The 26602-nt window shown below is 45.3% G+C and overlaps 1 protein-coding gene across 1 annotated transcript in view; it reads right to left on the bottom strand.

Annotated features, from left to right (window-relative positions):
• Positions 1-797: 797 nt before the first annotated feature.
• Positions 798-26602, bottom strand: part of PSMB1 (proteasome 20S subunit beta 1) — a 36683-nt gene continuing 10878 nt past the window's right edge. Inside the window, exons 3-6 of the mRNA XM_083176382.1 lie at positions 21916-21997; positions 15595-15724; positions 5294-5400; positions 798-1063 (exon numbers count right to left, since the gene is read on the bottom strand). Coding sequence (XP_083032508.1) covers positions 878-1063; positions 5294-5400; positions 15595-15724; positions 21916-21997 — 505 coding nt within the window. The 3' untranslated portion in view covers positions 798-877. The remainder of the gene's footprint in view (positions 1064-5293; positions 5401-15594; positions 15725-21915; positions 21998-26602) is intronic.

Below are 26602 nucleotides of genomic sequence, written 5' to 3' on the forward strand. Positions count from 1 at the left end.
ACACGAACAAGCAAGGGCCAGTTGGGACTCTAGAGGTGCATACTTGTTTCATTGTATCAATATCTCAGTTATAACAATGTTTCTTTAGATGTGCATAGTATAATGAAGTATGATCATAGGATACCATTAATGATATTGGGGTCTCCTGCAAGTGGATGACACCACCCAAATACGATATTTTCACCATTTCACTATTTATTATTATATATTTTTTGATGTTATATTAATTTAGTCACATACTCAATAAAAATTCAGCTCAGTTGACTAATGACCCAAGTGATTCTGTGGAGGATCAAAAGTGGTACTCATTGACTACATAAGCTGATACATTCATCACTTTTAAGAATATATTAATTTCTGTTATAGTATTGTCTTAAATTACGGTCCAGCTGTAGATTGATTAGCCGCAGTACCATAATATAAATCTTTATTGCTGTAGTAATTTATACACAGTGTTAGGCATAATGCTTGCGCATGTAAGCACGAAGTAGCTCCTGCAGTGGCAATAATTACAACAATCTGCATCACTTTTTTCACCTATATTCAAACCATATTTCGCTCCAAAATATAATTTTTCTTTCCTCCTCTTCTCGATATTTTTTCTTTTTGGTATTTTTTCCCTTTCCTTTATTTCTTGTTCTCCAGGAGAGATTGGTGTTGTACACTGTATTGTCTTTTAACGTATATGAATAAAAACTTAAATAATTTTAACAGCAAAAGTTAGTGCCCCTAAAATGAGAGTTATCTTTCTTGTTCTCAATAAAGGAGTGCAAATAAAGTCAGTGAATACACAATACTTTGTATTTTTTGTAAATTTTTATTTTTTTATAAAGAAAAAAAGTGTTGCAAAAGATTTTGGTTACTCAAGTAAATGGAATTAATCTTTTCTCAGGGAAACAGATTCCTCTCTAATGCCATCCTTGGTAACAATGCAGATTTTGAGTGCATCTCCTGTGTACACATCTCGCTCAGCAGCAGATATGAATACATCTTTGACAAGCTGTAAGGCCTTCTCCAGTGTCAGTGGGAGCTGCTCCACATTCTGCATGTTCTTGTATCCAATCTAGGTACAGTAGGTAAAAACATTAAAAAAATTAACAGTGGTGCATGGGTGGAAAAACGTTCTGCAAATCAATATCAGAATACTGTAAGGCCCCCATACACTATGCAACTTCTCCCTTGAACCGCCTGGCAGCTTCCAGAAGATGACAAGCTTCTTCCCCTGTAAATATCTTGCTAGTTCCTGATTTTTGGCAGTAACCAAGCAAGGGAAGAACAAAATGAGCAACTACTGTAAGCAGAAACAAAGCAACACATGGGAGAGCTAGTCTACTAACACAGGAGAAAATGTAACTTAATAAAAATACATTTTTTTGCAATGTCCCTTATAAAAGGAACACAGATGGTTGGATATCAACCCAAATGGGCGCTGTGGTGGGTTGTAGTGTGGAGCAGCTACTAGGGGGGGGATTGAGAGTCCCCTGGGATAGACAAGAAATATACAAAAAAAATAGTAGCGCTAAACCAAAGTAAAAACAATATCACATTTAATGTATAAAGTGCACAAACAATTTAAAATGGACTAATTCATAAAACAAATGCACCAGCACCTACAGAGATTAATTGCCTGGGAATGGGGTCCATTCCTATAAGCGTCGCCTGTTTCCGGAAAAGTAGAGAGTCTCTTCACATAAAAGGTATGAATGATATTCATAGTAGGTAGTCCCAAATGTGGTTCTTAATCCTTCTTAGGATGGAATTAAAGCAAGGTCCAACAGTTGGTTTTGAGGGTGTTACCTCAGGACTCCATTTCAAACGGTCTGTTTTGGAAGGTGAAGCAATCCGGTGGCGGCTGGTCTGGATCCCCAAATGGTGGTAGGTGGCAAGGATTGGCCGGTAGTGGGTAGCTGGTGCAAGGTGGCTGACGCGTTTCGCTGCATAAAGGAGCAGCTTTATCAAAGGATAATCTCATGGTGTTTGCTAAGGGTTTATATACCCCTCCCATTATGGGGAAATGAGTGCACCTGTGCATACATGATTCACAATATCAATAAAAAATGCATAAAAACGAGGAGAGAGTATTACATGAACAGAGAGGCAAAGGTATATATATATATATATATATATATGGACAATGATAACTTAAAATAAATAATGATACAATCTCAAAGAAATAAAAAACGGGGTCAGAGCTTCAAAGAAAGATGATTGGTCAGATCTTCTGCCAATCTTTCAGTGAAAGGATAAGTTGCTAGGGATACATATAAACAATCTTACGTTAGACCAATCGCAATGTGGCTTCTGTAGACACGTGGGGCGGGCGCGTTCACGTGATCTGGACACGTGACCGGCTGAGGTGTAATGCGGAAGGCGCCAGTTAATAGCGTGCGTTCCAGGCCTCAGTATCAGTGCATAATGCCGGAAGATACGAGTGTCACGTGACCCGTTGTTATTGTTAAATAATAATAATAAGATTTGTCATGGGCAATAATAAAATTAATAATGATAATAGGACAGAGTATGCAAGATGTGTGGATTCAGATCACACTATTCAGATTCAGAACTGAATAGTGTGATCTGAATCCACACATCTTGCATACTCTGTCCTATTATCATTATTCATTTTATTATTGCCCATGACAAATCTTATTATTATTTTAGTCATATATACACATTTCTGTATACACATAAAATAACTATTCTTAATTTTTTATTACTGTTATAATAATGATTATTATATATATTATGGTTTCTCAGCATTTACTTTTATTATTATTATTCATTATATATTTATATAATAAATTCTCATCTAATATCATTTTTCTATTTCATCATTCTTCATATAGATATATATATGTATACACTTTTTATATATATATATATATATATATATATATATATATATATATATATATATATATATATATATATATATATATATATATTTTCATATTTCTTATCTGACATCATCTATGTTTATTGATTAGACATATCCTAATAAAACCCCAGAAGACTATTATCATTATTATTTTCTGTATTGCTATATATAGATTATATGTTTCCCACCATTGATTTAACAAACCAAAATATTCCCAGTAGTTTATAAATTGTGTAATTCCAACATGTATCCACAAGATGGCAGTCCGCTTCTACTGCTTTGTCTACTACCGTTCTATTGAATTTAACAAACGCCTATGACGTACACCTGAGTTTGACAACGCGATATTCAGCTGTCTGTAGACACAGAGGACGGGAGACAACGGGTCATGTGACACTCGTATCTTCCGGCATTATGCACTGATACTGAGGCCTGGAACGCACGCTATTAACTGGCGCCTTCCGCATTACACCTCAGCCGGTCACGTGTCCAGATCACGTGAACGCGCCCGCCCCACATGTCTACAGAAGCCACATTGCGATTGGTCTAACGTAAGATTGTTTATATGTATCCCTAGCAACCTATCCTTTCACTGAAAGATTGGCAGAAGATCTGATCAATCATCTTTCTTTGAAGCTCTGACCCCGTTTTTTATTTCTTTGAGATTGTATCATTATTTATTTTCTGTTATCATTGTCCATATATATACCTTTGCCTCTCTGTTCATGTATTACGCTCTCCTCGTTTTTATGCATTTTTTATTGATATTGTGAATCATGTATGCACAGGTGCACTCATTTCCCCATAATGGGAGGGGTATATAAACCCTTAGCAAACACCATGAGATTATCCTTTGATAAAGCTGCTCCTTTATGCAGCGAAACGCGTCAGCCACCTTGCACCAGCTACCCACTACCAGCCAATCTTTGCCACCTACCACCATTTGGGGATCCAGACCAGCCGCCACCGGATTGCTTCACCTTCCAAAACAGACCGTTTGAAATGGAGTCCTGAGGTAACACCCTCAAAACCAACTGTTGGACCTTGCTTTAATGCCATCCTAAGAAGGATTAAGAACCACATTTGGGACTACCTGCGGTAAATATCATTCATACCTTTTATGTGAAGAGACTCTCTACTTTTCCGGAAACAGGCGACGCTTATAGGAATGGACCCCATTCCCAGGCAATTAATCTCTGTAGGTGCTGGTGCATTTGTTTTATGAATTAGTCCATTTTAAATTGTTTGTGCACTTTATACATTAAATGTGATATTGTTTTTACTTTGGTTTAGCGCTACTATTTTTTTGTATATCCCTTATAAAAGGCCAGGAAAGTTAATAATAGAAGTTAATAATAGAAGGTTTGCAAGGTTTGGTGCTCTTTGCCTCAGACAACAACTATTGGGAATCTGACACAATACCCAGGAGTATATACCAATATAAAGGAGGAGAGCACAAGTCAGCACCAATGCACGGGAATTGTAAAGGAATATCAGCCAGAATAAAGCAGACCCATTTTATTTGAACTTCTAATATTGGGATCCCTATAAAATTGCACATTTGGGGAAGGATACCTGCAGATACTTTTGCCTCTTAAACTAAAGTGTACTGGCCCTTCTAGGATAATAAACTGACCAGTACACAAATATTAAAGATCACAGTGAATGGAGCTAAACACAACTGAGGTTTCTTACACCTCTAATAAACGGGATACAGTCATATTGTCTACAGCATTTAGGTCTACAAGCATTAGGTCTACACCACTAGGTCGACCTGCATTTAGGTAGACATGACTGAAGGTCGACAGGGTCATTAGGTCGACATGGGGAAGGTCGACATGGGGAAGGTCGACATGGGGAAGGTCGACATGGGGTCATTTCACTGTTTTATGAGTCGACATGTGCCGACAGGCGGTATTTCATGCCCTACCATCCACTAGGGAGTGGTGGGAGAACAAAATAGTGTGCCGAGCGTAGTGTGGCACCGAGCCCGAAGCATGGCGTGCGCAGCGAGCCATGCGAGGGGACGCGGTGCTATGTTGACTGTGTCGACGCAAAAAAAAAAAAAAAGCCAGGTCGACTTTTTCACTGTCGACCTAATGACCCCGTCGACCTAATGACCCCGTTGACCTTCAGTCAGGTCGACCTAAACGCCAGTCGAACTAATGGTGTAGACCTAATGCTTGTAGACCTAAATGCAGTCTGACAAATGATCCCATTCCTAATAAACACATGTTCTTTTTTATTTATAATGCAATTTCTTCAATCTAGTGAGAACCTTAGGAGGGGAAAAAATATAACAATTGTCAAAATACAATAAACTAAAATAAATGTACACTTAGTACATTGCAGTTTTCAGTTGTGAATTAAACAATGGTTTTCCTCTATTGTGGAAAATTTAGATAAAAAGAATACCTGATTGTCCAGCAAAGGCTGCAGCATGGCACTTGCAGAGCCACCAGCTTTGTATGTATCTCTCTGGTAGGATCCTACTGGATCAAAGCTGTAAACTGCTCCCTTACCTAGAATTTAAAGTTTTTGCATATAATTCAACCATTCATGTCTCATAAACAAACATACAAAAATGATTAACAAATAAAAAAAAGGAGTTAGCTGTACAGAAAAAAAAAAAAAAAAAAACCACACAGCACGAGATTGTAATTAGGTTGGTAAATACAGTTTTACTAAGTAAAATCAGAAAAATACATGGAGATGCTCTTAAAATTCCTAGTTATCTGAGGTCATTATTATCCTTTATATTGCACCAACAGCACTGAATCAGGGTCCATAAATATGCAAAACAAGAACACTGACACTGAAATAAGAATTAGGGTTGCAGAAAACAAAGGAGTTGGATGATGAAGAGTATGCAGTAGAAGATAGTTTAACCCCTTTCACATCGCAAATGTAGGGATTTGGACACTGGTCTGTCCCGGGAGCATTTGCGATGCAAGGTCACCCCCACAGCGATCAGACGAAGCGGGTTGCTGAGGTCATCGGGGGGGACGACGACGACTGCTTTTGTCTCCCCAATATGTTACCTACACCTCATCTGCTTACCCCTGTACTTTAATCATATCATTTTGCGCGATATTCATTACATAGACAAAAGTACACCCCCCCCCCACACACACGGTCATTCTGCCCCATCTTCCTCCTTCCCCTACCCCATCACCCTGCCCCATGTTCCTCCTTTCCCTACCCCATCACCCTGCCCCCCCACCTGTACTTCTGCCCCATCGGCCCAGTCTTCTGCCCCAAAGTCTCCTGTTCTTCTACTGTCCCATCTCATTCCTCTCCCCCCAGCTTTCCTCTCCCCAGGATGCTGCCTCGCTCCCTACATCCCTCCCTCTCCCCTCCAGGCTGCCGCCTCTCCCTCTCCCCAGCTCCCCCCTGGCTCACATTCCCAGTAATCTCCCAGGTTAGCACCATAAATGCCTCCATCACCATGGACAGCGGCAGAAGCGGGGAGCCAGGAATCAAAGCTCTGCGCTGCCGCCCGCAGTCCCCCCACTTCCGGGGTGCCCCTCTCCCAGCTGCCTGCGCTGCGCTCCCCCCAGGTGTCTGCTCCCCCATCCCGCTCCACGGTACCTGGCTGCAGTGATCCGGATCAGAGCCAGCTGACCAGGAGGAGGAAGAGGAGAGCGGCTACGGGCTGACTCGCCATGTTGGGCACCTGCTTCACTGTGCAGCGGCTGACCTCGGTATCTTTTGTTTGTGGCACCGCTGCCGCTGACCTCCAGGAGGGGAGGGGGTTCTCAGGCATCGCTGCCACAGACTTCCAGCAAGGGCCGGGCACCGCTGATCTGCCCACGACCAGACAGATTCTGCGTCCTCCCTCTGCACAAAAAAATCTGGTCGCCATGGCGACCTGGCCCCCGGGATTTGTCAAGCCCTGATCTATCTAGAAGTATCAACACACTCGCCATTCCTAAGAATGGGGTGCAAACAGCGCCCACACTTCCCAGGCTGGGGTGCAGTGGCCTGTGACCACACACTCTACTAAATACAAATACAGGGGGCCCAGCACACACTACAACAAACTAACTCACCATAACATTCAAATAATCAAATAAATAATGGGGTTTTAGTACATGAATTGATCAATGCATTTAAGCTTGCAGCCCATCGCATGGGATGGTCTCACCTTTAAAAGCCATAAGGTACTTGGCAGGTAAGCTTTAACCCAAGAAAAAATACATGTTAAATTTTAGCTATGATGTGTAAGCCATTGCCAGGTTCCTAAGAAAACCAGTTGTTAGTGTAGGACTTGCCGTGAAATGAGGTCCCTTGGCGATGGGCTGCAAGCTTAAATGCATTGATCAATTCATGAACTAAAACCCCATTATTTATTTAATTATTTGAATGTTAAGGTGAGTTAGTTTGTTGCAGTGAGTGCTGGGCCATATGTCTCTATCTATATATATAGATAGATATCTATATCTATATATATATCTATATATCTATCTATATATCTATATAAGCAAGGATGGATGAACCGGCACTCTGATATCCAATAGAATAGTTGCCCCGGGTGCCAACAATGGAAGTAGACAGGAATCTGCAAGAAACGTGTCACTCCAGGGGACTATTCAATAGAATTTTATAAAGCAATATAGCAGGTTACATGAATAGAGGTCAACGTTTCGATACCCGTGGGTATCGTTTTCAAGACACGATCTATCTATCTATCTATCTATATACAGGGCTATTTTTGTGCAAGCTCCAGCAGGAACTGAGGCCATTATTCTAGTTCACTCTTTCAGACAAAATATTTCTTAGATGGACAAAACCATGTGCATTGCAGGTGAGGCAGGTGTTACTTGTGCAGAGATAATTAGATTTGGGTGGGGTTTTACACCTGCAGTGCACATGGTTTTGTCCATCTAAGAAATATTACAGTTTCCTGCTTCAGTTTTTTTTTGTGCAGGCTCCTCAGTTCCTGCTGGAGCCTGCACAAAAATAGCTATACATACACACACACACACACACACACACACACACACACACACCTCTATATCTCTATCTATATATATCTATCTATATTTTATTACACACATATACACGAGCTGCACATATAGAGCACAGGGAGCATGGGCACTTTAGAATAAATTAACAGTGACTAACTCCTCCCCTTCTACTTCCTCTCCTAGGTATGTGCCTGGAGGGAGCTGAAAGAAAGAAAAACACACTTCCAAGAGGAGGTTAAACATAACATAACAAGTCACACACACACTCACATAGTGAAAACATAGTTTGAAAAACATCACTCATAACAGAATGAACACACCCATAATTGCTGGGAAAACAGAATGAAGGCCAAGTACAAAAGTCTCAATCTCTGGTAACTGATCAAACCTGAAACAGCAATAAAAGAGACAGCGTCGGGTGGGCGTCCAGTGTCACCTATGGAGTCTGAGAAAAGGATTTAACAGTAAGTACAAAATCCCCTTTTCTCTTTCCTCCACTAGGTGACACTGGAGAGTTACAGTGGGGACGCCCCAGAGCTCCCAACACGGGTGGGATGACGCTGAGAACCCCTTAACACAGAACGGCCGAACCGCGAAGCAGTTGCCGCAAATGTGTCAAATTTGTAAAATCGGACAAAGGTCCTGCGGCCAGACCAAGTAGCCGCTCTACATCGATCTTGGAGGTACCCACCGACCGCGTTGAATGGGCGGAGATAGAAGACGGTGGCACTCTAGAGGAAGCCACATTAGCCTGATGAATTGTCAGCCTGATCCACCTGGCCAGGGCCTGCTTGGAGGCGGGACATCCAGGACAGAGGGAGTCAGAGGACAAAAAGAGCATCTGACTTACGCACAGACTCCCTTCTGGCAACGTATATGCGCAAGGCCCGGACCACGTCCAGCGCTCTAGACTCATCCGATTCCTCCCGGAAGGCCGGCACCACAATAGGTTGGTTAATGTGGAATGCCGAGACCACCTTTGGGAGAAAAACACTAGAGCTCTATCCTCGTGGAAACGCAAGAAGGGTGCCTTACAAGAGTGAGCACTCAGCTCCGACACCTTTCTGGCCGAGGCCAAGGCCAGCAGTAAGACTGCCTTTAAGTGACATATTTCAGGTCCACGTCCTCCATGGGTTCAAACAGGGAGGACTGGAGGAAGGTCAAGACCAAGTCCAAGTCCCACGGTGCTGTGGGGGGCTTAAAGGGAGGTTGCAGCAGCAACACCCCTTGGAAGAAAGTCTGAACCTGAGGAAGAAGCGCCAGGTTTCTCTGAAAAAAAAGAGAGAGCAGATACCTGTACCTTCAAGGACCCCAGCCGGAGTCCTGAGGAAAGGCCCTTCTGTAAAAACAAAAGGGCCAATTTGAAATTCACAGGAGAGACCCTCCTGGTCTCGCACCAAGCCACATAGGCCCTCTATGCGATGGTAATGCACCGAGGTAACCTGTTTTCTGGCCCCTATCATGGTAGGGATCACTGCCTGCGGAATCTCTGCTTTTCTCAGAATGGACCTTTCAACAGCCATGCCGTCAAATGTAGATGTTGTAAGTTTGGACAGGTGAACGGACCCTGTGTTAGCAGGTCGTCGCAGAGTGGAAGAGGCCACGGCTCGTCTACTAACAGGCCTGTTACAACCATGTACCACGACCGGCGAGGCCAGTCCGGAGCAATGAACAGCACTGTTACCGACTCCCTGCGGATTCTCTGTAGAATCCGAGGGATGAGAGGCAATGGCGGGAAGATGTAGAGGTACTGATCAGTCCAAGGGGCGGTATGAGCGTCCACTGCCTTAGGATCTCTTGTCCGAGCGTAGTACTGGGGGCAACTGATGGTTGTGTCTGGAGGCCATCATGTCTATCTGAGGACATCCCCACCAACGAATCAAGGTCTGGAAGACCTGGGGGGTTCAGATACCACGTGATGGACGTCTCATCGGCTGAGGTAGTCTGCCTCCCAATTTTCCACGCCTGGTATGAAAATGGCAAACACGGCTCCCGCGTGCTCCTGCACCCAGAGCAGAATCCTCTTCATTTCTCTCATCGCCGTGGCGTTGTTGGACTGCACTCTGATGTCCTTGTTCCGGAGAATGACTTCCGCTTGAAGGAGGGCGTAGTACACCGCTCGGAGTTCCAGCACATTGATGGACATCTGTGCTTCCTCCGGCATCCACAGTCCCTGGAAGTGGAGACCCAGCATGACCGCTCCCCAGCCCCTGAGGTTGGCGTCTGTGGTGAGGAGCGTCCAGTTGTGTATGGCGAACCTCCGTCCCTCCTGCAGGTTGCTGGAGTCGAGCCACCACGCCAGTGATGCTCGAGCCTGATGGGAAAGGGCGATTCGCTGATGGAGAAAAAGATGCGAACCTGACCATTGGTGGAGCAGACACAGATGGAAGGGGCGAGATCAAAAACGCCCGTACTGCACCGCCTCGAACGTGGCCACCGTCTTTCCCAACAGCCTTGTGCAGAGTAGGACTGATATCTTCCGATGCTGCAGCACCAGGCGAACCGATTCCTGCAAGGACAATATCTTGTCCCCTGGGAGGAAAACCCTTCTTTGGACGGTGTCCAAGGTCACCCCAGGAACAGAATCCTCTGCGAGGGGGTCAGTTGCGACTTCTGGATATTGAGCATCCAGCCATGGGACTCCAGAGTCTGACGTGTCAGCTGGATGTTGTGCAGCAGGATCTCCTTGGAAGGTCGTCCAAGTAAGGGACAATGGTAACTCCCTGAGCCCTGACTTTGGTAAATACCCGGGGCGCAGATGAGAGGCCGAAGGGAAGGGCTCTAAACGGCAAACCACAGGTAGGCCTGGTGAGGAGGCCAGATGGGGATGTGCAGGTATGCATCTTTTATATCGATGGATACGAGAAACTCCCCCGGCTCCAGGCCTGCAATGACTGACTGCAGAGACTCTTGAAACGGGTGAACCGCAGAAACGGATTGAGCTGCTTCAAATTCAAGATGGGCCTCACTGAGCCCTCCGGTTTGGGAACCAGAAACAGGCTGGAATAGAATCCCCTTGACCTCTCTGAGTCTGGGACAACAACCTCCATGTCCCTGAGTTTGTGAATGGCAGCCTGTAGTGCTCTGCTTTTCTCCGGAGAAGCTGGCAAACCTGTGGAAAAGAACGTAGAGGAGGAGGCAACAAGAAGTCTTTCTTGTAGCCTACTGCCACCAGGGCCGTTACCTATGCGTCCTGGCAGGACATGGACCAAACGTGCTGTAAAACAGCAGACAGCCTCCCACTCTGCACTCCGGGCAGGGACTGGGAGAGTCATGCAGAGGGCTTGGAGGGAACCTTTGCATCCAGGATGGGTGCGCTGGCTGAACCTCTGCCTTGGAATCCTCTAGAACTGGTAGCAGTTCCACGTGACCTACCCCTGAATCTGGGGGTGGGTCGGAAGGAACGAAAGGACTGCCCTCCTGTAGTTGGGAAGGACCTGTGTGGGGGAGGGGCTGCTGTAGGCAGAAACTGTGACTTACCCCCGTAGCCTGTGAGATCATCTTGTCCAGCTCTGGACCGAAGAGCGCCTCACCAGCAAAGGGTAATGCTTCCACCGCCTTCTTGGAGTCGGCGTCCGCATTCCACTGTCTCAACCAAAGAGTGCGGCGAGCTGAAACTGAAAGGGCAGAAACACGAGCCGCCAGCATACAGACGTCTGAAGAGGCTTCAACTAAGTATCCTGTAGCCTCACGTATGTGTTCAACTAGAAGTAACATATCGCCTGCACCTGGGTCTAGAGAGGAGGCAACCTGGGATGCCCAGACCTCCATGGCCCTATTGACCCAACAGCCCACCTGGGCCGGCCTTTGTAAAAGACCTGCTGCAGAATAAACATTCTTCAGGGTGCCCTCTAACCTTCTGTCAGATACATCCTTGAGGGTAGAGGCTCCTGGTATGGGCAGTACAGAAAAAGTCTACAGCAGGGGGCGTTTCACAGGACTTCCTAGCCTACTTAGGAAAGGGATAGGAAGTGAAAAACCTTTGGGACACCTGAAACTTTTTGTCAGGGTGTAACCAAGCTTTTTGCAGGTGATCATCCAGCTCTTCTGAGGCTGGGAAGAATACAGACTGCTTCTGCTTTTTAGCAAAAACTGAGGGACTCGCAGCAGGCCTCTCCTCCTCAGAGACATCAAGGGTTAAACTGACTGCTTGTATTAAGTCCTCTAAACCCTGAGACGGGACATCAGTGTCCTGTATAATTGGAGCCTCAGGCTAATTAAATTCACCCTCCTCCAGATCTGGCATGTCATCATCTGTATCATCTAACAGAGGGACTTGAGGAAAAATCCTATTTGCAGGAGCCAGTCTAGGGGGAGGGGGTGCTGGGGTGTCTGCATGAAATGCTCTAGACAGACCCTCAACAGCAGAGGTTAACTCTGCCTGTTGATCCCCGTCTTGTCTGGCTGCAAATAACTCAGAAGCTAGCTGAGAAATCACAGTGGAAAATTGGGAAGCCTATACAGGAGTATCCTGCCCCGCTGTTGGAAGGAGGGGGGACTGGGGCTGCAGCACATGGGGGACATAAAATGGCGCCTCAGCTTGTGGGGTGAACTTGGTGTTGCACTTTTTGCAAGTAATCTTTTTAGGAGCCCCACCAGCCATCATACACTCATCAATCATCCAACAGAGAGGAGAGAGAGAGAGAGAGAGAGAGAGAGAGAGAGGTTAGCACCGGACAGGAGAGGAGGTATACAAGGCAGAGTCTGCCACAAGTTGCAGACGCGCACTGTATATAAATATAACCTGCGCTGGCTAAGGGACCTTTTTTGACACAGTCCAAGCCGCCCTGACCTCCTATGTCCCGCTGTGACTCACTGTACCAGGGTCACCTGCACTTTTCAGCCGCCTGGAGGGAGCCGCGGATCATGCTGCTGCTTCAATGGCTGCCGCACCTTTAAGAAGGAGGAAAAGGAAGCACCCAGCGCGCCGCGCGCCGCGCGCCTATGCTCCGCTCCTCGCTTATGGTGCTGTTTTCAAAAAGTGCATGGCCGCTTCTTTTTCGCTGAATCCCCCACTAACAGGGGATCAGCGTTATACTTACCCCTGCCTCGACTGTCGGGTGAGGCATGCTGACAGGTCCTCGAGGCGCGCTGCGTGTAGCGGTGACGGGACCTCAGGATCTGTGGATCCTGCATCCGGGTACCGGAGGCGAGCTGCGTGCAGCTGCGACCGGACCCGCCGACAGCGCCCTCGTCGCAGGCAGGTAGGACAGGGGGCTACCTGCCTGTCCTCCTGCTGATTGCAGATCACTAAAATTAAAAAAAAAGCCCAGGAGTGAGCAATGAATGCACCCAGCTCCCGTAGGGCACATGCTAAGACTGCCTAGGAGAGGAAGTAGAAGGGGAGGTGTTAGTCACTGTTAATTTATTCTAAAGCCCAAGCTCCCTGTGGTTGCCATTCTCCCTGTGGTTCTGCCCTTGTAACTCTCCAGTGCCCCCTAGTGGAGGAAAGAGAAATATATAAAATTTAAGGTCTTTAGGTTACTTGGTACATACAATTAGATAAAAAAAACAAAAACAAAACAAAGCAATAATGGAAGGGCTGATACTTCGCATCAAAGTGACAAAATAGGCATACCATGGATCATCCCTTCCAAGAGGCAGTGGGACAATGCTTGTTGACCAACATGCTGTAGATGTTGTGGAACTACATGTCCCAGCATGCCCTGACAGTTTTTGCATGCTCTTATAGGAAAAAAAACTGTTGGCAATGCATGTTGGAACATGTAGTTTCACAACATCTGGAGGGCCACAGGTTGAAGACCCATGCTGTAGACCAAATGACCGTATCCTCTAAATACATAGGTGTATTTTTACATTTTATAAAAGTTACAGCGCTCTGTCTCTTTTTGTGCAGCTCATGTGTGTTATCTGCACTCAACGACATCCATTGTCAGCTTGCAGGGGTTTTTCTCTAAGGCAGGCATGTCCAAACTATGGCCCTCCAGCTGTTCTGAAACTACAAGTCCCATCATGCCTTGCCACAGTTTTGCTATTAGGGAATGCTAAAACTATTGCAAGACATGCTGGGATGTGTAGTTTCACAACAGCTGGAGGGAAAGTTTGGACATGCCTGCTCTAAGGTGCCACAATATGTCCCAATAATAAAGATTTGTAGGATCCTCTCCGACAAATAAGGGCCCTCACCGAATTATAGCAATGACATTTTAATAGTGGTACCTCACTAAAAAATAATTCTTACCATGTAGTCGACATTTCGGCTACTAGGTGTCCTTTCTCAAGATAAGGAATACAAGACATCCTCACAGCTCCAGAATCAGGATACTTAATCAGGATTAGGTGTCTTGACAAAGGCCACCTAGTGGGCGAAACGTCGACTACATGATAGAAGAATTATTGTTTGGTGAGGTATCACTATTAAAATTTCATTGCTATAATTCGGTGAGCGTGCTTACTGGATTGAGAGGATCTATATATCTATCTATAGCAGGCCTGGCCAACCTGTGGCTCTCCAGATGTTGTCAAACTACAAATCCCATCATGCCTTGCCACAGTTTTGCTCTAAGGGAGTGTTAAAACTGTGGCAAGGTATGCTGGGATTTTTAGTTTCACAACATCTGGAGAGCCACAGGTTGGCCTGTCCTGATCTATAGTAACTCGAACTGCGGCACTCAGGCCTTAAGAAATTAAACTCCAGATAATTGGCTGTGTAGCAACATTTCAACTCCAATAAAGGAGATGAAACGATGCTACACAGCCAATTATCTGGAGTTTAATTTCTTAAGTCCTGAGTGCCGCAGTTCTAGTTACTATTTTAAAAGACAGAATATTGTGTTTTATCTTGAAGGCACTGGGCAATAAATAAATAATATGGGGGGGGGGGGGGGGGGGTGTGTGTGTAATTCACCCATACCCATACCTCCCAACAGTCCAGATTTCAGCGGTTCAGTCCCGATTATCAGGGCCTGTCCCGCTGTCCCTCCCACGGCCGGCAGTGACCAGCGGTGAGGGGGGGGGACTGTTGGGAGTCCCCCCTGTCGGCTGCTAAGCAGCGGGGAATAAACACTGTGCACATAGCATCTATTCCCGTAGCCAGGGGGCTGGGGGCATGGCTAGAGGCTCACAGAGCCTCTGGGTCATGCCCCCATAGCGGCAAAATTTTCGTCACGCCTGCGGCGCGCAGCAGCAGCGTCCCGCATCCGACTCCTCAAAAGTTGGGAGGTATGCCTACCTACGTGCTATAGGTGTGTGCTGCTGCTGAAGGGGTGGGAGGATAACAACACTCCCTCCTCGACTTTAGAGGGAGAGAGAGATGAGGGCCATGACTTCCTTGCTAGATACATAGAAGGACGTCAGAGGTGATGTTTTACAACAGGTGTGTTGGTAACTGCCCCACCTATAAAAGCATAGTTGCTTTGAGCTTTAGACAAAATACTGGAGGGTTACACTAACGTGATAACTGTTTATGGTAAATATTTTGAGCAATCAAGTCGTAACGTGCAGAAAAGTGGGGTTCCTTGCCAGGGTCTGCAGGCTTAATATGCTTTGATCAATACATGAACTAGAGCACCACTATTTATTACTGCATGCTAATATAGAAAGTTGAGCCCCTGTGATAGATATATATCTATGATAGATACTTCTACTGTATATCTATCATTGCAAACACAAGTACACACACACATTCCTATACAATTGTTATGCAGTCATATAGTGTGTGTTGCTTATGCAAGGTCTGACAAGCTTTAGAATGTGGTGGTCACAATGTAAACTTGAGCAGCTTACCTTCTTCATCAAGGCCTCCAATAATATTGTATACATAGTAAGGAAAGAATCGTCTTGAGTAGAGGATTGTTGAAAGCATTGCCGCTATTGCACCACTAGTCATGGTCTTGTTGTTTGAATGCTTGTACATCTTAAAATAAAAAAGGAAAGGTTATTAAAATATATATGTAACCTGACAAATATATTGGCTACAGCACTTAATTGGACTAGTGGAGGCCTTTAAGAATTGCACAATGGGAATGACCAACTTATACATATTTTCCTATTTAAATTTTTTACCTTTAGTCAAACTAAAGGGTTTGCAATCTGCATTAAGCTGAAATTTTCAGTGTTTAATAGGGATTTATTTACGAATATGGGAGTTCTATTAAAGATGGGGTATTAATATGGGCAACCAGATTCTATTATCTTCTAGAAGAGGACAAATAAAGAAGTAGATTCTGATTGGTTCTTATGGGCATCATCCCATCTTCAATAGAATGTAGAAATAGATAAGTAACTATTTCTCTGTCTATATGATTGTCTGACATTTGATACCTTCATGTGTTTATGTTTACCACACTTAGCTATCAGCCATGTGTAGTTTTCAGTAAATATACTATGCTGTCTCAGGGTATCAGCATCTAATATGCACAACACACGCTGCTTCGCTCAGCTGCAGGGTGCTGTAAATGTGGACACTTGAGATGCTCAAGTGTCCACAATTACAGCACACTACAGCTGAGCAAAGCTGAGTATGGTGGTGCCTATTAGGTGTTGGCCCAACATACAAAAAGCCACCATAGTGGCCATGATCTTTGTGAACGCTGATTGAGCGGTTGCCAGAATAAAAAAGGTGAACACTCAAACTAAAATGCATGTTCTGATCTCAAACTAGAGAAGGCAGTAAATGTACCTACCATAAGGGAACCTGTAAATACAAAATGTATTGGTCTTCCGCGGGTAGGTTCAGAGGTCCCCTGGGACCAGGTAGCTTCTGTTCCATAGAAGCCAGAAGTGCTGCGCAGGGAGACCAGACAGCGCCTGCCTGCGCACAAGACGCGCTTCTATCAGCTCCTGCTGCGCTATCAGTGTGAGAATTCTGAAAGAATCCTCACACTGTTCCTGCCCTAAGTGTAAAATTAAGAAAATAAATAACACCTAGCTATCTCTTTTCCTGCATGCAGCCTGTTCAGCATAGCACCCACTCCAGTGGGCACCTAAACGAAACTGAGGAATGCTGGGATGCAGAAGGGAGGAGCCTGCCTCTCTAAAAGTTTAGCATAGGTGCCTGGCTCCTTTGGACCCCTCCTACATCCCCAAGGTCAAGCTGCGTCACCAGGATAAATGAAAGAGAAAATTCCTTATCCCCTTTAGTGACGGCGGTGGCCGGGCCCACCCCTTTTTGGGTACTTATGTATTATCTGGGCTCCCATGTTAAATGCACCCCATTTTTTCATACCCCTACTATCCAACTACGCATGGAGTTGATCTTATATAGTGTGGCGAGCACAGCGAGCCACCGTGCCCGAAGCCTGGCGAGCGCAGCGAGCCCTGCGAGGGGACGCGGTCTCCTAAGAAAAACAGGAGCCCAGATATTACATAAGTACCCCTTTTTGTGACATCATGGCCAGGGCACTTCGGCAACCCGGGAACACCCACAACTATGACATCGGCGGGCCCGGTCCGCCCCCCTTATGCTGCCCCCATGCAGCAGCTCCCTGCCCTGTACAGTTCCTAGAAGGAATACTAAAGAAGTGGAGATGTTGCCCATAGCAAAAAGATTATAGCCATTATGACCTTGAAGGTGCTAGATAAATAAGTAAAATCTGATTGAGCAACATCTCCACTTTTATAAACTCATACTATAGCAGGGTTCGCAAATACTCGCTATAGGGAGTATTTTACCCGCTTTTGAGCAGCAGGGACTCAGTTTTTGTTTCTACCTGCGTCCCCTGGGACGCGTTCCATTTGCATCGGTATGCGCGCTGTGTAACTGTAGCTAGGGTGGAGGGATCTGTTTTTCCCCTCTGTGATGAGGCCGCAGAGGTGGGAACGTGCTCACGCATCACAGTCGGGTGACAGGCCTTGCAAGGAGGAGAAGGCTGCCGCATGGGGATGTGACATGCGAGTACCTTTTGCGCCCTGCACAGTTAATTGGCGCTGAGAAATTACTGTCCCTCCCTGCCCGCTGACAGTCTAGTATGCTGCTGAGCGTGGCAGCGTGTGAACACTACCTCAACTCAGCCCCTAGCCACGCTGACTGACAGTCCCGCGCACCTCAGCCCTGGCGCGGTGACTAGTCTATGCCCACAGCTGCACTTACAGTGTATGCCGCTGCTGAGCGCGGCAGCGTGTGGACTCTTCCCCCTCAGCCCTGCAGTCTCCAGCCACGCTGACAGTCCCGCCCACCTCAGCCCGAGGCACGGTGACTGACAGTGTAGTAGTCCTGCCCTCCTCAGCCCTGCAGCGCGGAAAGCTTGGCGGGTGAGGGGGGCGCCGCAAAGCCAGGTATACGCTCCCCTCTGTCGGCTATTCCCCACGCCAGCATATGCCCACCGGAACCGGCTCTGGAAACAGAGGGCTGGGAGTGCGGGCAATGCTCTCCTCCTCTGCGCTATTCAGCAGCACCTGCACTCTATTGGTTGCGGTGCACATCTGCCCAGATAAGTGGGGAAATACCTGTGGTGTGGGGGGGCTGCTAATGTGGATGCTGTGAGGTGTGTGGTGGAGTTGGGTGAAAGTAAAGGTTACTTCAAGGCAGTCAGGTGCAGGCAGAAGGGGATATGTGATACTATAAACGTCCATCTGTCCATGACTGTGTGTCAGCATCTGTGTGTCAGCGCTTCAGCATCTGTCTGTCCGTGTATCAGCATGTCATCTGTGTGTCAGGGTTTGTCTGTGTGTATCGGCGCTTCAGCATCTGTGTATCAGTGACAGTCTGTGTCAGGCTCCTTTCACACGCTCCGGCTCCTGTCGGGTGGCGAAACCCCACACGGCCAAAAAGCCATGCAACACACAGAAGTGTAGAATGGTGGGGTAGGCCACAGCCCGGCAGCCGTCCCTCCCAGTTGTGACATCCGGCTGCAGCCGAGCCGTGGCCATCCCGTGTGAATGGAGACAATCATGTCCTTAACTTCTGTGCACAGCTTTTGGCCGTGCGGGGTTTCGCCACCTGGCAGGAGCCGGAGCATGTGAAAGGGGCCTCAGTGTGTCTATCTCCCACACCTGCTGTTCATATAAAAATAAATACAGGAGCTGGGATAAGCAGGTGGGGGGGAGCAGCACCACAGAGACCCTGCACCATTCAAAAATGGGCACCACCTTAAAGGAGACAGACACTAAAGGTCCTCCAGCACCTCTAGCGTCTGTCAGGTCACCCACCACTATGCGGAAAGGAAGATTCTGGGAGTAATGGTGTGCTGTGCACCTGCAGCCACGGGTAATAAACATGTACCCCACCCTCAGCCCGTGGCAACAAGCATATAATCCCATGGCATCAAGCATGTAGGTAAGCAGCACAGCATAATATGTAATATGCATTACAGTGTGTGGCATAATGTGTAATGGACATCATGGTGTGAGGTGTAATGGGCATCACAGTGTGATGTGTAATGGACACCACAGTGTGATGTGTAATGGACATCACGGCATGAGGCACAAGGAGTAATGCGCATTATGGTGTGTAGCGTAATGTGTTATGGGCATTACAGTGTTTGGTAGAATGTGTATTGGGCATAACGGCATGTTGTCCCTGTTTTACAGAATTTGCCAGGCCCTGCCATGTGTAATGGACATAATGTTGTGTGGCATAATGTGTAATGGCCATTATAGAGTGGCATCATGTGGAATGGGCATTACTGTGTGTAGCAATATGTGTGATGGGCATTACACATTTTTTTTAGTTTTAATCTGGCAGCACACAATCTAGTCAATAATAAGCTTTTTGTGAAGAGGCTTTTTTTTTTTTTTTATCCTAATTGGGATGCTAGATTAAAGTATTAAAATGTGCCTTCCTGACTGAAAAATGTGCCCTCCCCATGGTCAGCACCCTGAACAATATTGGGCATTATGGTGTGACAATATTAACTGACTGGGCATTGTGGTGTGTGGCACATTATGTACTGACTGGGCATTGTGGTGTGTGGCACATTATGTACTGGGCATTGTGGTGTGTGGCACATTACGTACTGGGCATTGTGGTGTGTGGCACATTACGTACTGGGCATTCAGGTGTGTGGCACATTACGTACTGGGCATTCAGGTGTGTGGCACATTACGTACTGGGCATTCAGGTGTGTGGCACATTATGTACTGGGCATTGTGGTGTGTGGCACATTACGTACTGGGCATTGTGGTGTGTGGCACATTACGTACTGGGCATTGTGGTGTGTGGCACATTACGTACTGGGCATTGTGGTGTGTGGCACATTACGTACTGGGCATTGTGGTGTGTGGCACATTACGTACTGGGCATTGTGGTGTGTGGCACATTACGTACTGGGCATTCAGGTGTGTGGCACATTACGTACTGGGCATTCAGGTGTGTGGCACATTATGTACTGGACAATCAGGTGTGTGGCACACTAACACTATGTACATTCTGCTGGGGGGTGGGGGAGAGGAGGCTGCTATAGTTGTCAGATGATATTAGAACCTTCATTTAGGTTGGGACCCAGAAAATGTCAGGTAGGACCCCAATTTTTAAACGTGAGGAGTCCTTGGGACCCACTTTTTTGTGGGGTTTTCGCGAACACTGCTATAGTAAATATACCCCGGTGCATAGCTAGTTTGAGTGAGGGATTTTGCTGGCCACTGGAAAACCACATGTTACAGAGGGCTTGAGTGTGTTCTCTGCTCCAACACTCACTACAGTGTTGCAAATGGACTCTGGAAGAAACATCAGTGAAATAAATGTTTAAAAGGAAGTTATGGAGTGGCTTTTCCATGGCTGAACATGTACACAAGCCGCAGAGAACCATGTTAAACATCAGCTGGTGTGGCCTAAGCACACTGCCAATGGACTCGAATGGAAATATATTCTCGGTAGTGATGAATCACGCTCACTATCTGCTGTCTGATAGGCAAATCTAGATTTGGAACATAAATTACAGTGCATGTCTACTGCCAACTGTGAAAGCATGATGTAATAGAAATAGTAGTCTGGGGTTTCATGGTTTGGCTTGGGTCGCTTCGTGCCAAAGCACAGGAAAAAAATGTAACCCTGCACTAAACAACAACATCCTAAAAAAAATTGTGCTTTACCAATTTTGTGGCAATAGTTTGAGAAAGGCAGGGATATTTTAAAATCTGCCAAAAGAAAAAAAAACCTTCGGGAGTGGGAGGGGCAACCTGGTGTCCCTGTACGCGGACGATCTACTGGTGGGTATGGCTGATCATGTTAAGGATTTGCCAAGGGTTATGGAAATGCTTCAGGAATTTGGGAAATATTCTGGGTTAATAATCAACTGTGATAAATCATCTCTTCATAGCTAATGAGGGAAGCACACCCACTACACTATTGGTTAATGTTTAGTAAAATCAAGAGGATGTTGATTGAGAGATCAGAAATGTGCTGCTACAGTATATATCCTTTCTTTGTATACATACCTTGGCCCGAGAAGATAATGTTTTAGAGGCGGATGGGTAATATAAGTAGATTAAAATGCTAAATTATGTTATAGACAGTTGCTGTGTTGATATGTATTGTTTGGTATATTTTAATCTTTTGTACTGTGCATATGTATGTTTGTCTTTGGGGGGGGGGGGGGGGGAGCTTGTTAATAAAGATGATAGATATAGATATATAGAGATATCTATCTATAAAAAAAAAACTTCAGAAAAGTGGAGGCTGTTTTAAAGGTTGAACCCACCCTACTGTATAGAACTTGATCTTCGTTCTGGAATAAGTTAATCAACATGTACAAATAGGGTCTAATTACTTTTGAGCATGTATGCATGTTATGTATACACATATTTGCGGTTTCATCATTCTATATCTTTGTGTTATTCCGCATCGAATACTTGTATCTTTACAGTGCTTTTTGTGCATATTTCTTCATTCTTACTACATGTTTAAATGTTTATTATATGCATGACAACATCACGCTGGATGCTTTTAAGTGCCGTTTTGCCTACGTTAATATGTAGTTGGTGTTATTCTTAGATTTATAAAGCCTGAAATGTTGCTTCTTCAGTATTTAGGGACACTTATCAAACCAATTCCGTACAAGAAATTAAGCAATGATTGCTTCAAACAACCTTATTTCAGGGAAAAAAAAAATTAGAATGGGTTAACAAGTAGATGAGACAGAAAATTATTACTACAAATAAGTGAATTACCTTTAACCTAGCTTCAATTATTTTGGTCAGTGTGAGGCAGTCTCCGTGGAAACCACTGCATCCAATAACGGTTTTCTCAGTACTATAAAGAAAAAAAACATTTTAAAAGTGCTTTTAAAATAGTTTATTAAACATCTGTGAAAGTTAAAATGCACATATTAGATATTTTAGATATTATAGATATAGCTTGTGTAAGTGTCAGCCATCTTAAATATACCTTTTTACTAAAGTGTGATTATTGGCGTTACAGACACCGCTACTGTTTAATATTCACGTGTGAATATTAGCAAGAGCTGTGCTCTGACGGAATCGCCAAAAGCATCATGTTTAAGGAGCACAAGTTATGTGCAATAGCAATATCCCAGATTGAGGTTAATCGGATATGTAGTTCCCCAAGATATAGAAAAACTCCATGATAACATGACACAACTATTCCATTTCTAGTACCAAACTACTCGAATAATAGTCAGCGTCAATATAGAAATATCATATTTTAGATAACCTTAAGCCCTGAAGACTTATGTAACCATTAAACTTTAAGTTAAAAGTTGTACTAGGATCAAGAAGGCAGACCAGATGGGAGTGTATCTTGATCACTCCCTGTTTCCCCCCAACCAATTAGAAAGAGAAGCATGTACAGTAACAACAACAGCCAACCTTAGCTCCCCATGAGCCCACTGTTCAAACCCTATAAAAATAGGCTGCATGACCCTGTAGAGAGGGACACCTGTTATCATTCTGACAATAGAGGTCCTGGTAAGGAGCGCAGTCTATGCATATGGTAACTATGTCCCACAGGTATAAGTCTTATATATAAATTTGTGTTTCTCTGTTTAAGCTTGTGTCTCGGTTTTAGTTTAGAGTGTTAATCCCGCTGTCTGTAGCGTTTAAAATATTGGTAATAATACTGTAACATTGTGTATTTTTATTTGTGTAAGTTTTAATGGTTTATTCTCCTAAATAATACCTTTCTTACACTTACGTTATTTGTTGTGGACTCATTTATTCCATATTTTATTGGACTGAAGGGGTGGCTACATTTTTTTGGGAGCAACAAGGTTTAAAGTTTTTATTACCGTGTATTATAGAAGTGTATATGCCCATAGCCATCGCATACTGTCCTAGAGGTAAATTTCACATGCTGTTGTGCAAATGGAATAGACAACAGGTGGAATTGTAGGCAATTAGCAAGACACCCCCAATAAAAGGAGTTGTTCTGCAGGTGGTGACCACAGACAACTGCTCAGCCCTTATGCTTTCTGGCTGATGTTTTGGTCACTTTTGAAAGCTGGCTGTGCTTTCACTCTAGTAGTAGCATGAGACGGAGTCTACAACCCATACAAGTGGCTCAGGTAGTGCAGCGCACCCAGGATAGCACATCAATGCGAGCTGTGGCAAGGTTTGCTGTGTCTGTCAGCGTAGTGTCCAGAGCATGGAGGCACTACCAGGAGACAGGTCAGTACATCAGGAGACGTGGAGGAGGCCAAAAATCCAGCAGCAGTACAGCTAGCTACCTCCACCTTTGTGCAAGAAGGAATAGGAGGAGCATTGCTAAAGGAGTCCTGTAAAATGACCTCCAGCAGGCCACAAAACTACGTGTCTACTCAAACGGTCAGAAACAGACTCCATGATGGTGGTATGAGGGCCCGACATACACAGGTGGGGGTTGTGCTTACAGGCCAACACCATGCAGGATGTTTGGCATTTGCCAGAGAACACCAAGATTGCCAAATTCGCCGCCCTCGCCCTGTGCTCTTCACAGATGAAAGAAAGTTCAACTGAGCATATATGACAGAGTCTGTAGATGCTAAATAGAACATTCTGCTGCCTGCAACATCCTCCAGCATGACCCGTTTGGCAGTGGGTCAGTAGTGGCGTGGGTTGGCATTTTTTTTTTTTGGGGGGGGGGGCACACAGCCCTCCATGTGCTCGCCAGAGGTAGCCTGACTGCCATTAGGTACCGAGATGAGATCCTCAGACCCCTTGTGAGACCATATGCTGTTGTGGTTGGCCCTGGGTTCCTCCTAATGCAAGACAATGCTAGACCTCATGTGGCTGGAGTTCCTGCAAGACGAAGGCATTGATGCTATGGACTGGCCCGCCTGTTCCCTAGACCTGAATCCAATTGAGCACATCATGTCTCGCTCCATCCACCAACGCCACGTTGCACCACAGACTGTCCAGGAGTTGGTGGATGCTTTAGTCCAGGTCTGGGAGGAGATCCCTTAGAAGACCATCCATCATCTCATCTGGAGCATGCCCAGGCATTGTAGGGAAGTCATACAGGCACGTGGAGGCCGCACACACACTACTGAGCCTCATTTTGACTTGTTTTAAGGACATTACATCAAAGTTGGATCAGCCTGTAGTGTATTTTTCCACTTTAATTTTGAGTGTGACTCCAAATCCTGACCTCCATGGGTTAATAAATTTGATTTCCATTGATAATTTTTGTGTGATTTTGTTGTCAGCACATTCAACTATGTAAAGAACAAAGTATTTAATAAGAATATTTCATTCATTCAGATTTAGGATGTGTTATGTTAGTGTTCCCTTAATTTTTTTGAGCAGTGTACATTTGCCCCTCTGGGGTAGACTTATTAAGCTCGGTGAAGTGATAAAGTGTCTGGTTTCTATCACCAGCCAATCAGCTCCTAACTTTGAAGTTACAGGCTTGGTTTGAAAAATGACACGTACGAGCTGATTGGCCGGTGATAAAAACCATTATAAATCTACCCGAGTCCCTTAAGGAGGAGGGGAGGGGGAGGATGACTGATCTATAATAATCAAAAACAAGCATCTTAAAACTCCTTCTAAGAATTCCAGGTACTTGTGTACTAGCACGGCGCCCATCGCATCGCAGACCATATCAACGCGATATCGGGCGATGTTGTACAATGGCATACAATTTTAAAATTGTATATGGCATACAATGCGATGCGATTAAAAATTGTATAAGCACCCTAATGGTTGCTTACAAAGCTTAAATGCTCCCCCACGCCACCCCCCCCCCAAGTATAAACGTGAACCGGAAGCGTGGCGAGCCCGCAAGGGGCGTCGGTACGCGTCCTACGACCTTTTCATACCCCCACTATCCACGTCGGCGTGGAGTTGATTTTATAAAGTGTGGCAATCAAAAACCAGGCATGTGCGAGAAACACCACAGCAGACAGTAACACCCCAGGCAGGGAACAGGAACTGCATGGATTTTCAAAGATAGCGGGTGCTAGAATGAACTCTACTTGTCACTCCTTTTATTCCCTTCTGACTTATCTTACTTAGCCAAAAAATTGTCCATTTAAAATGACATACATGGTGTTTTAATTGCTGACTGAAGAGGTGCTAACCCGGGTCAAATAGGGTCCTGCACCTGTGATACATGTGCTGAATTGTCTGAGGACATTCTACCCAAGTGCCGTGTTGCTGCAACCCCTATATAGATCCTGTGTGTCTATATATTCTGCACATGTGCTGTCAGGGAACTATCAGCAGTTGATATTTCTTTGAATACCCTGCTTTAATTGCTGACATCTACCCAGGACGGCCTCACTTACATTTAATGGAACCTGTTTGGTGTCTGCTTACTGTGAAAATTCTCCTGTTGTCTCCCATGCTAATGGAGATGAGCCGGTTGTCATATACCCTTCATATATTGGATTTGAGGACTGGCCGGACTAATACTTTGCACGACACTGAAATGTGTGATGTCCCTTCCTCATACTCTTTTCCTTTTATTACTGATATCGATCTACCTATGTGTCTCTTGCTTGTAATTTTGCTATTTTAACTTTTCACTATGCAGCCTTGCATTATATATCCTTATATAATGTGTACTATACAAATATATGTAGGTTCAGCATAGCTTAGGGTGGGGGATGAATTGTTTAGAGTAGATATAGAGGATGTAAGGTTGTATGCTGAACTAGATTTATTCTTTTATCCTGGTTAATTATCAAGTTTATAAGGCATTAGGTGGCTATGGTGGTGGATTTTTCTATCCGATGCTTCTTCCTTTAGCTTTTTATTGTTTCGCTGTATCCGTATGGCACATACGGGTATTTGAGATGTTGTTCTTCTAAGAATGCCACAATTTCAATAGATCATCAAATATTCAAACTATATTTTCTACTCTGCTGTAATACGGTTTGATACAAGCCATGCTGCCTTACATACCATGTTTACTTAATTTTGGATGTATTCTCTTGTTGGAGTTTGTTTTTGAAAAATCAATACAAATTACTGAATAAAAAAATTCCACTGCTCAATATAGTCAGACGGGCCCAATGTGCTGTATGGTCAGACGGGCCCACTGTGCTGTACGGTCAGACGGGCCCACTGTGCTGTACGGTCAGACGGGCCCAATGTGCTGTACGGTCAGACGGGCCCAATGTGCTGTACGGTCAGACGGGCCCAATGTGCTGTACGGTCAGACGGGCCCAATGTGCTGTACGGTCAGACGGGCCCACTGTGCTGTACGGTCAGACGGGCCCACTGTGCTGTACGGTCAGACGGGCCCACTGTGCTGTACGGTCAGACGGGCCCACTGTGCTGTACGGTCAGACGGGCCCAATGTGCTGTACGGTCAGACGGGCCCAATGTGCTGTACGGTCAGACGGGCCCAATGTGCTGTACGGTCAGACGGGCCCAATGTGCTGTACGGTCAGACGGGCCCAATGTGCTGTACGGT

The sequence above is a fragment of the Crinia signifera genome, chromosome 3 (genome assembly GCF_055691185.1).
Source record: "Crinia signifera chromosome 3, ASM5569118v1, whole genome shotgun sequence".
NCBI lineage: Eukaryota > Metazoa > Chordata > Amphibia > Anura > Myobatrachidae > Crinia > Crinia signifera.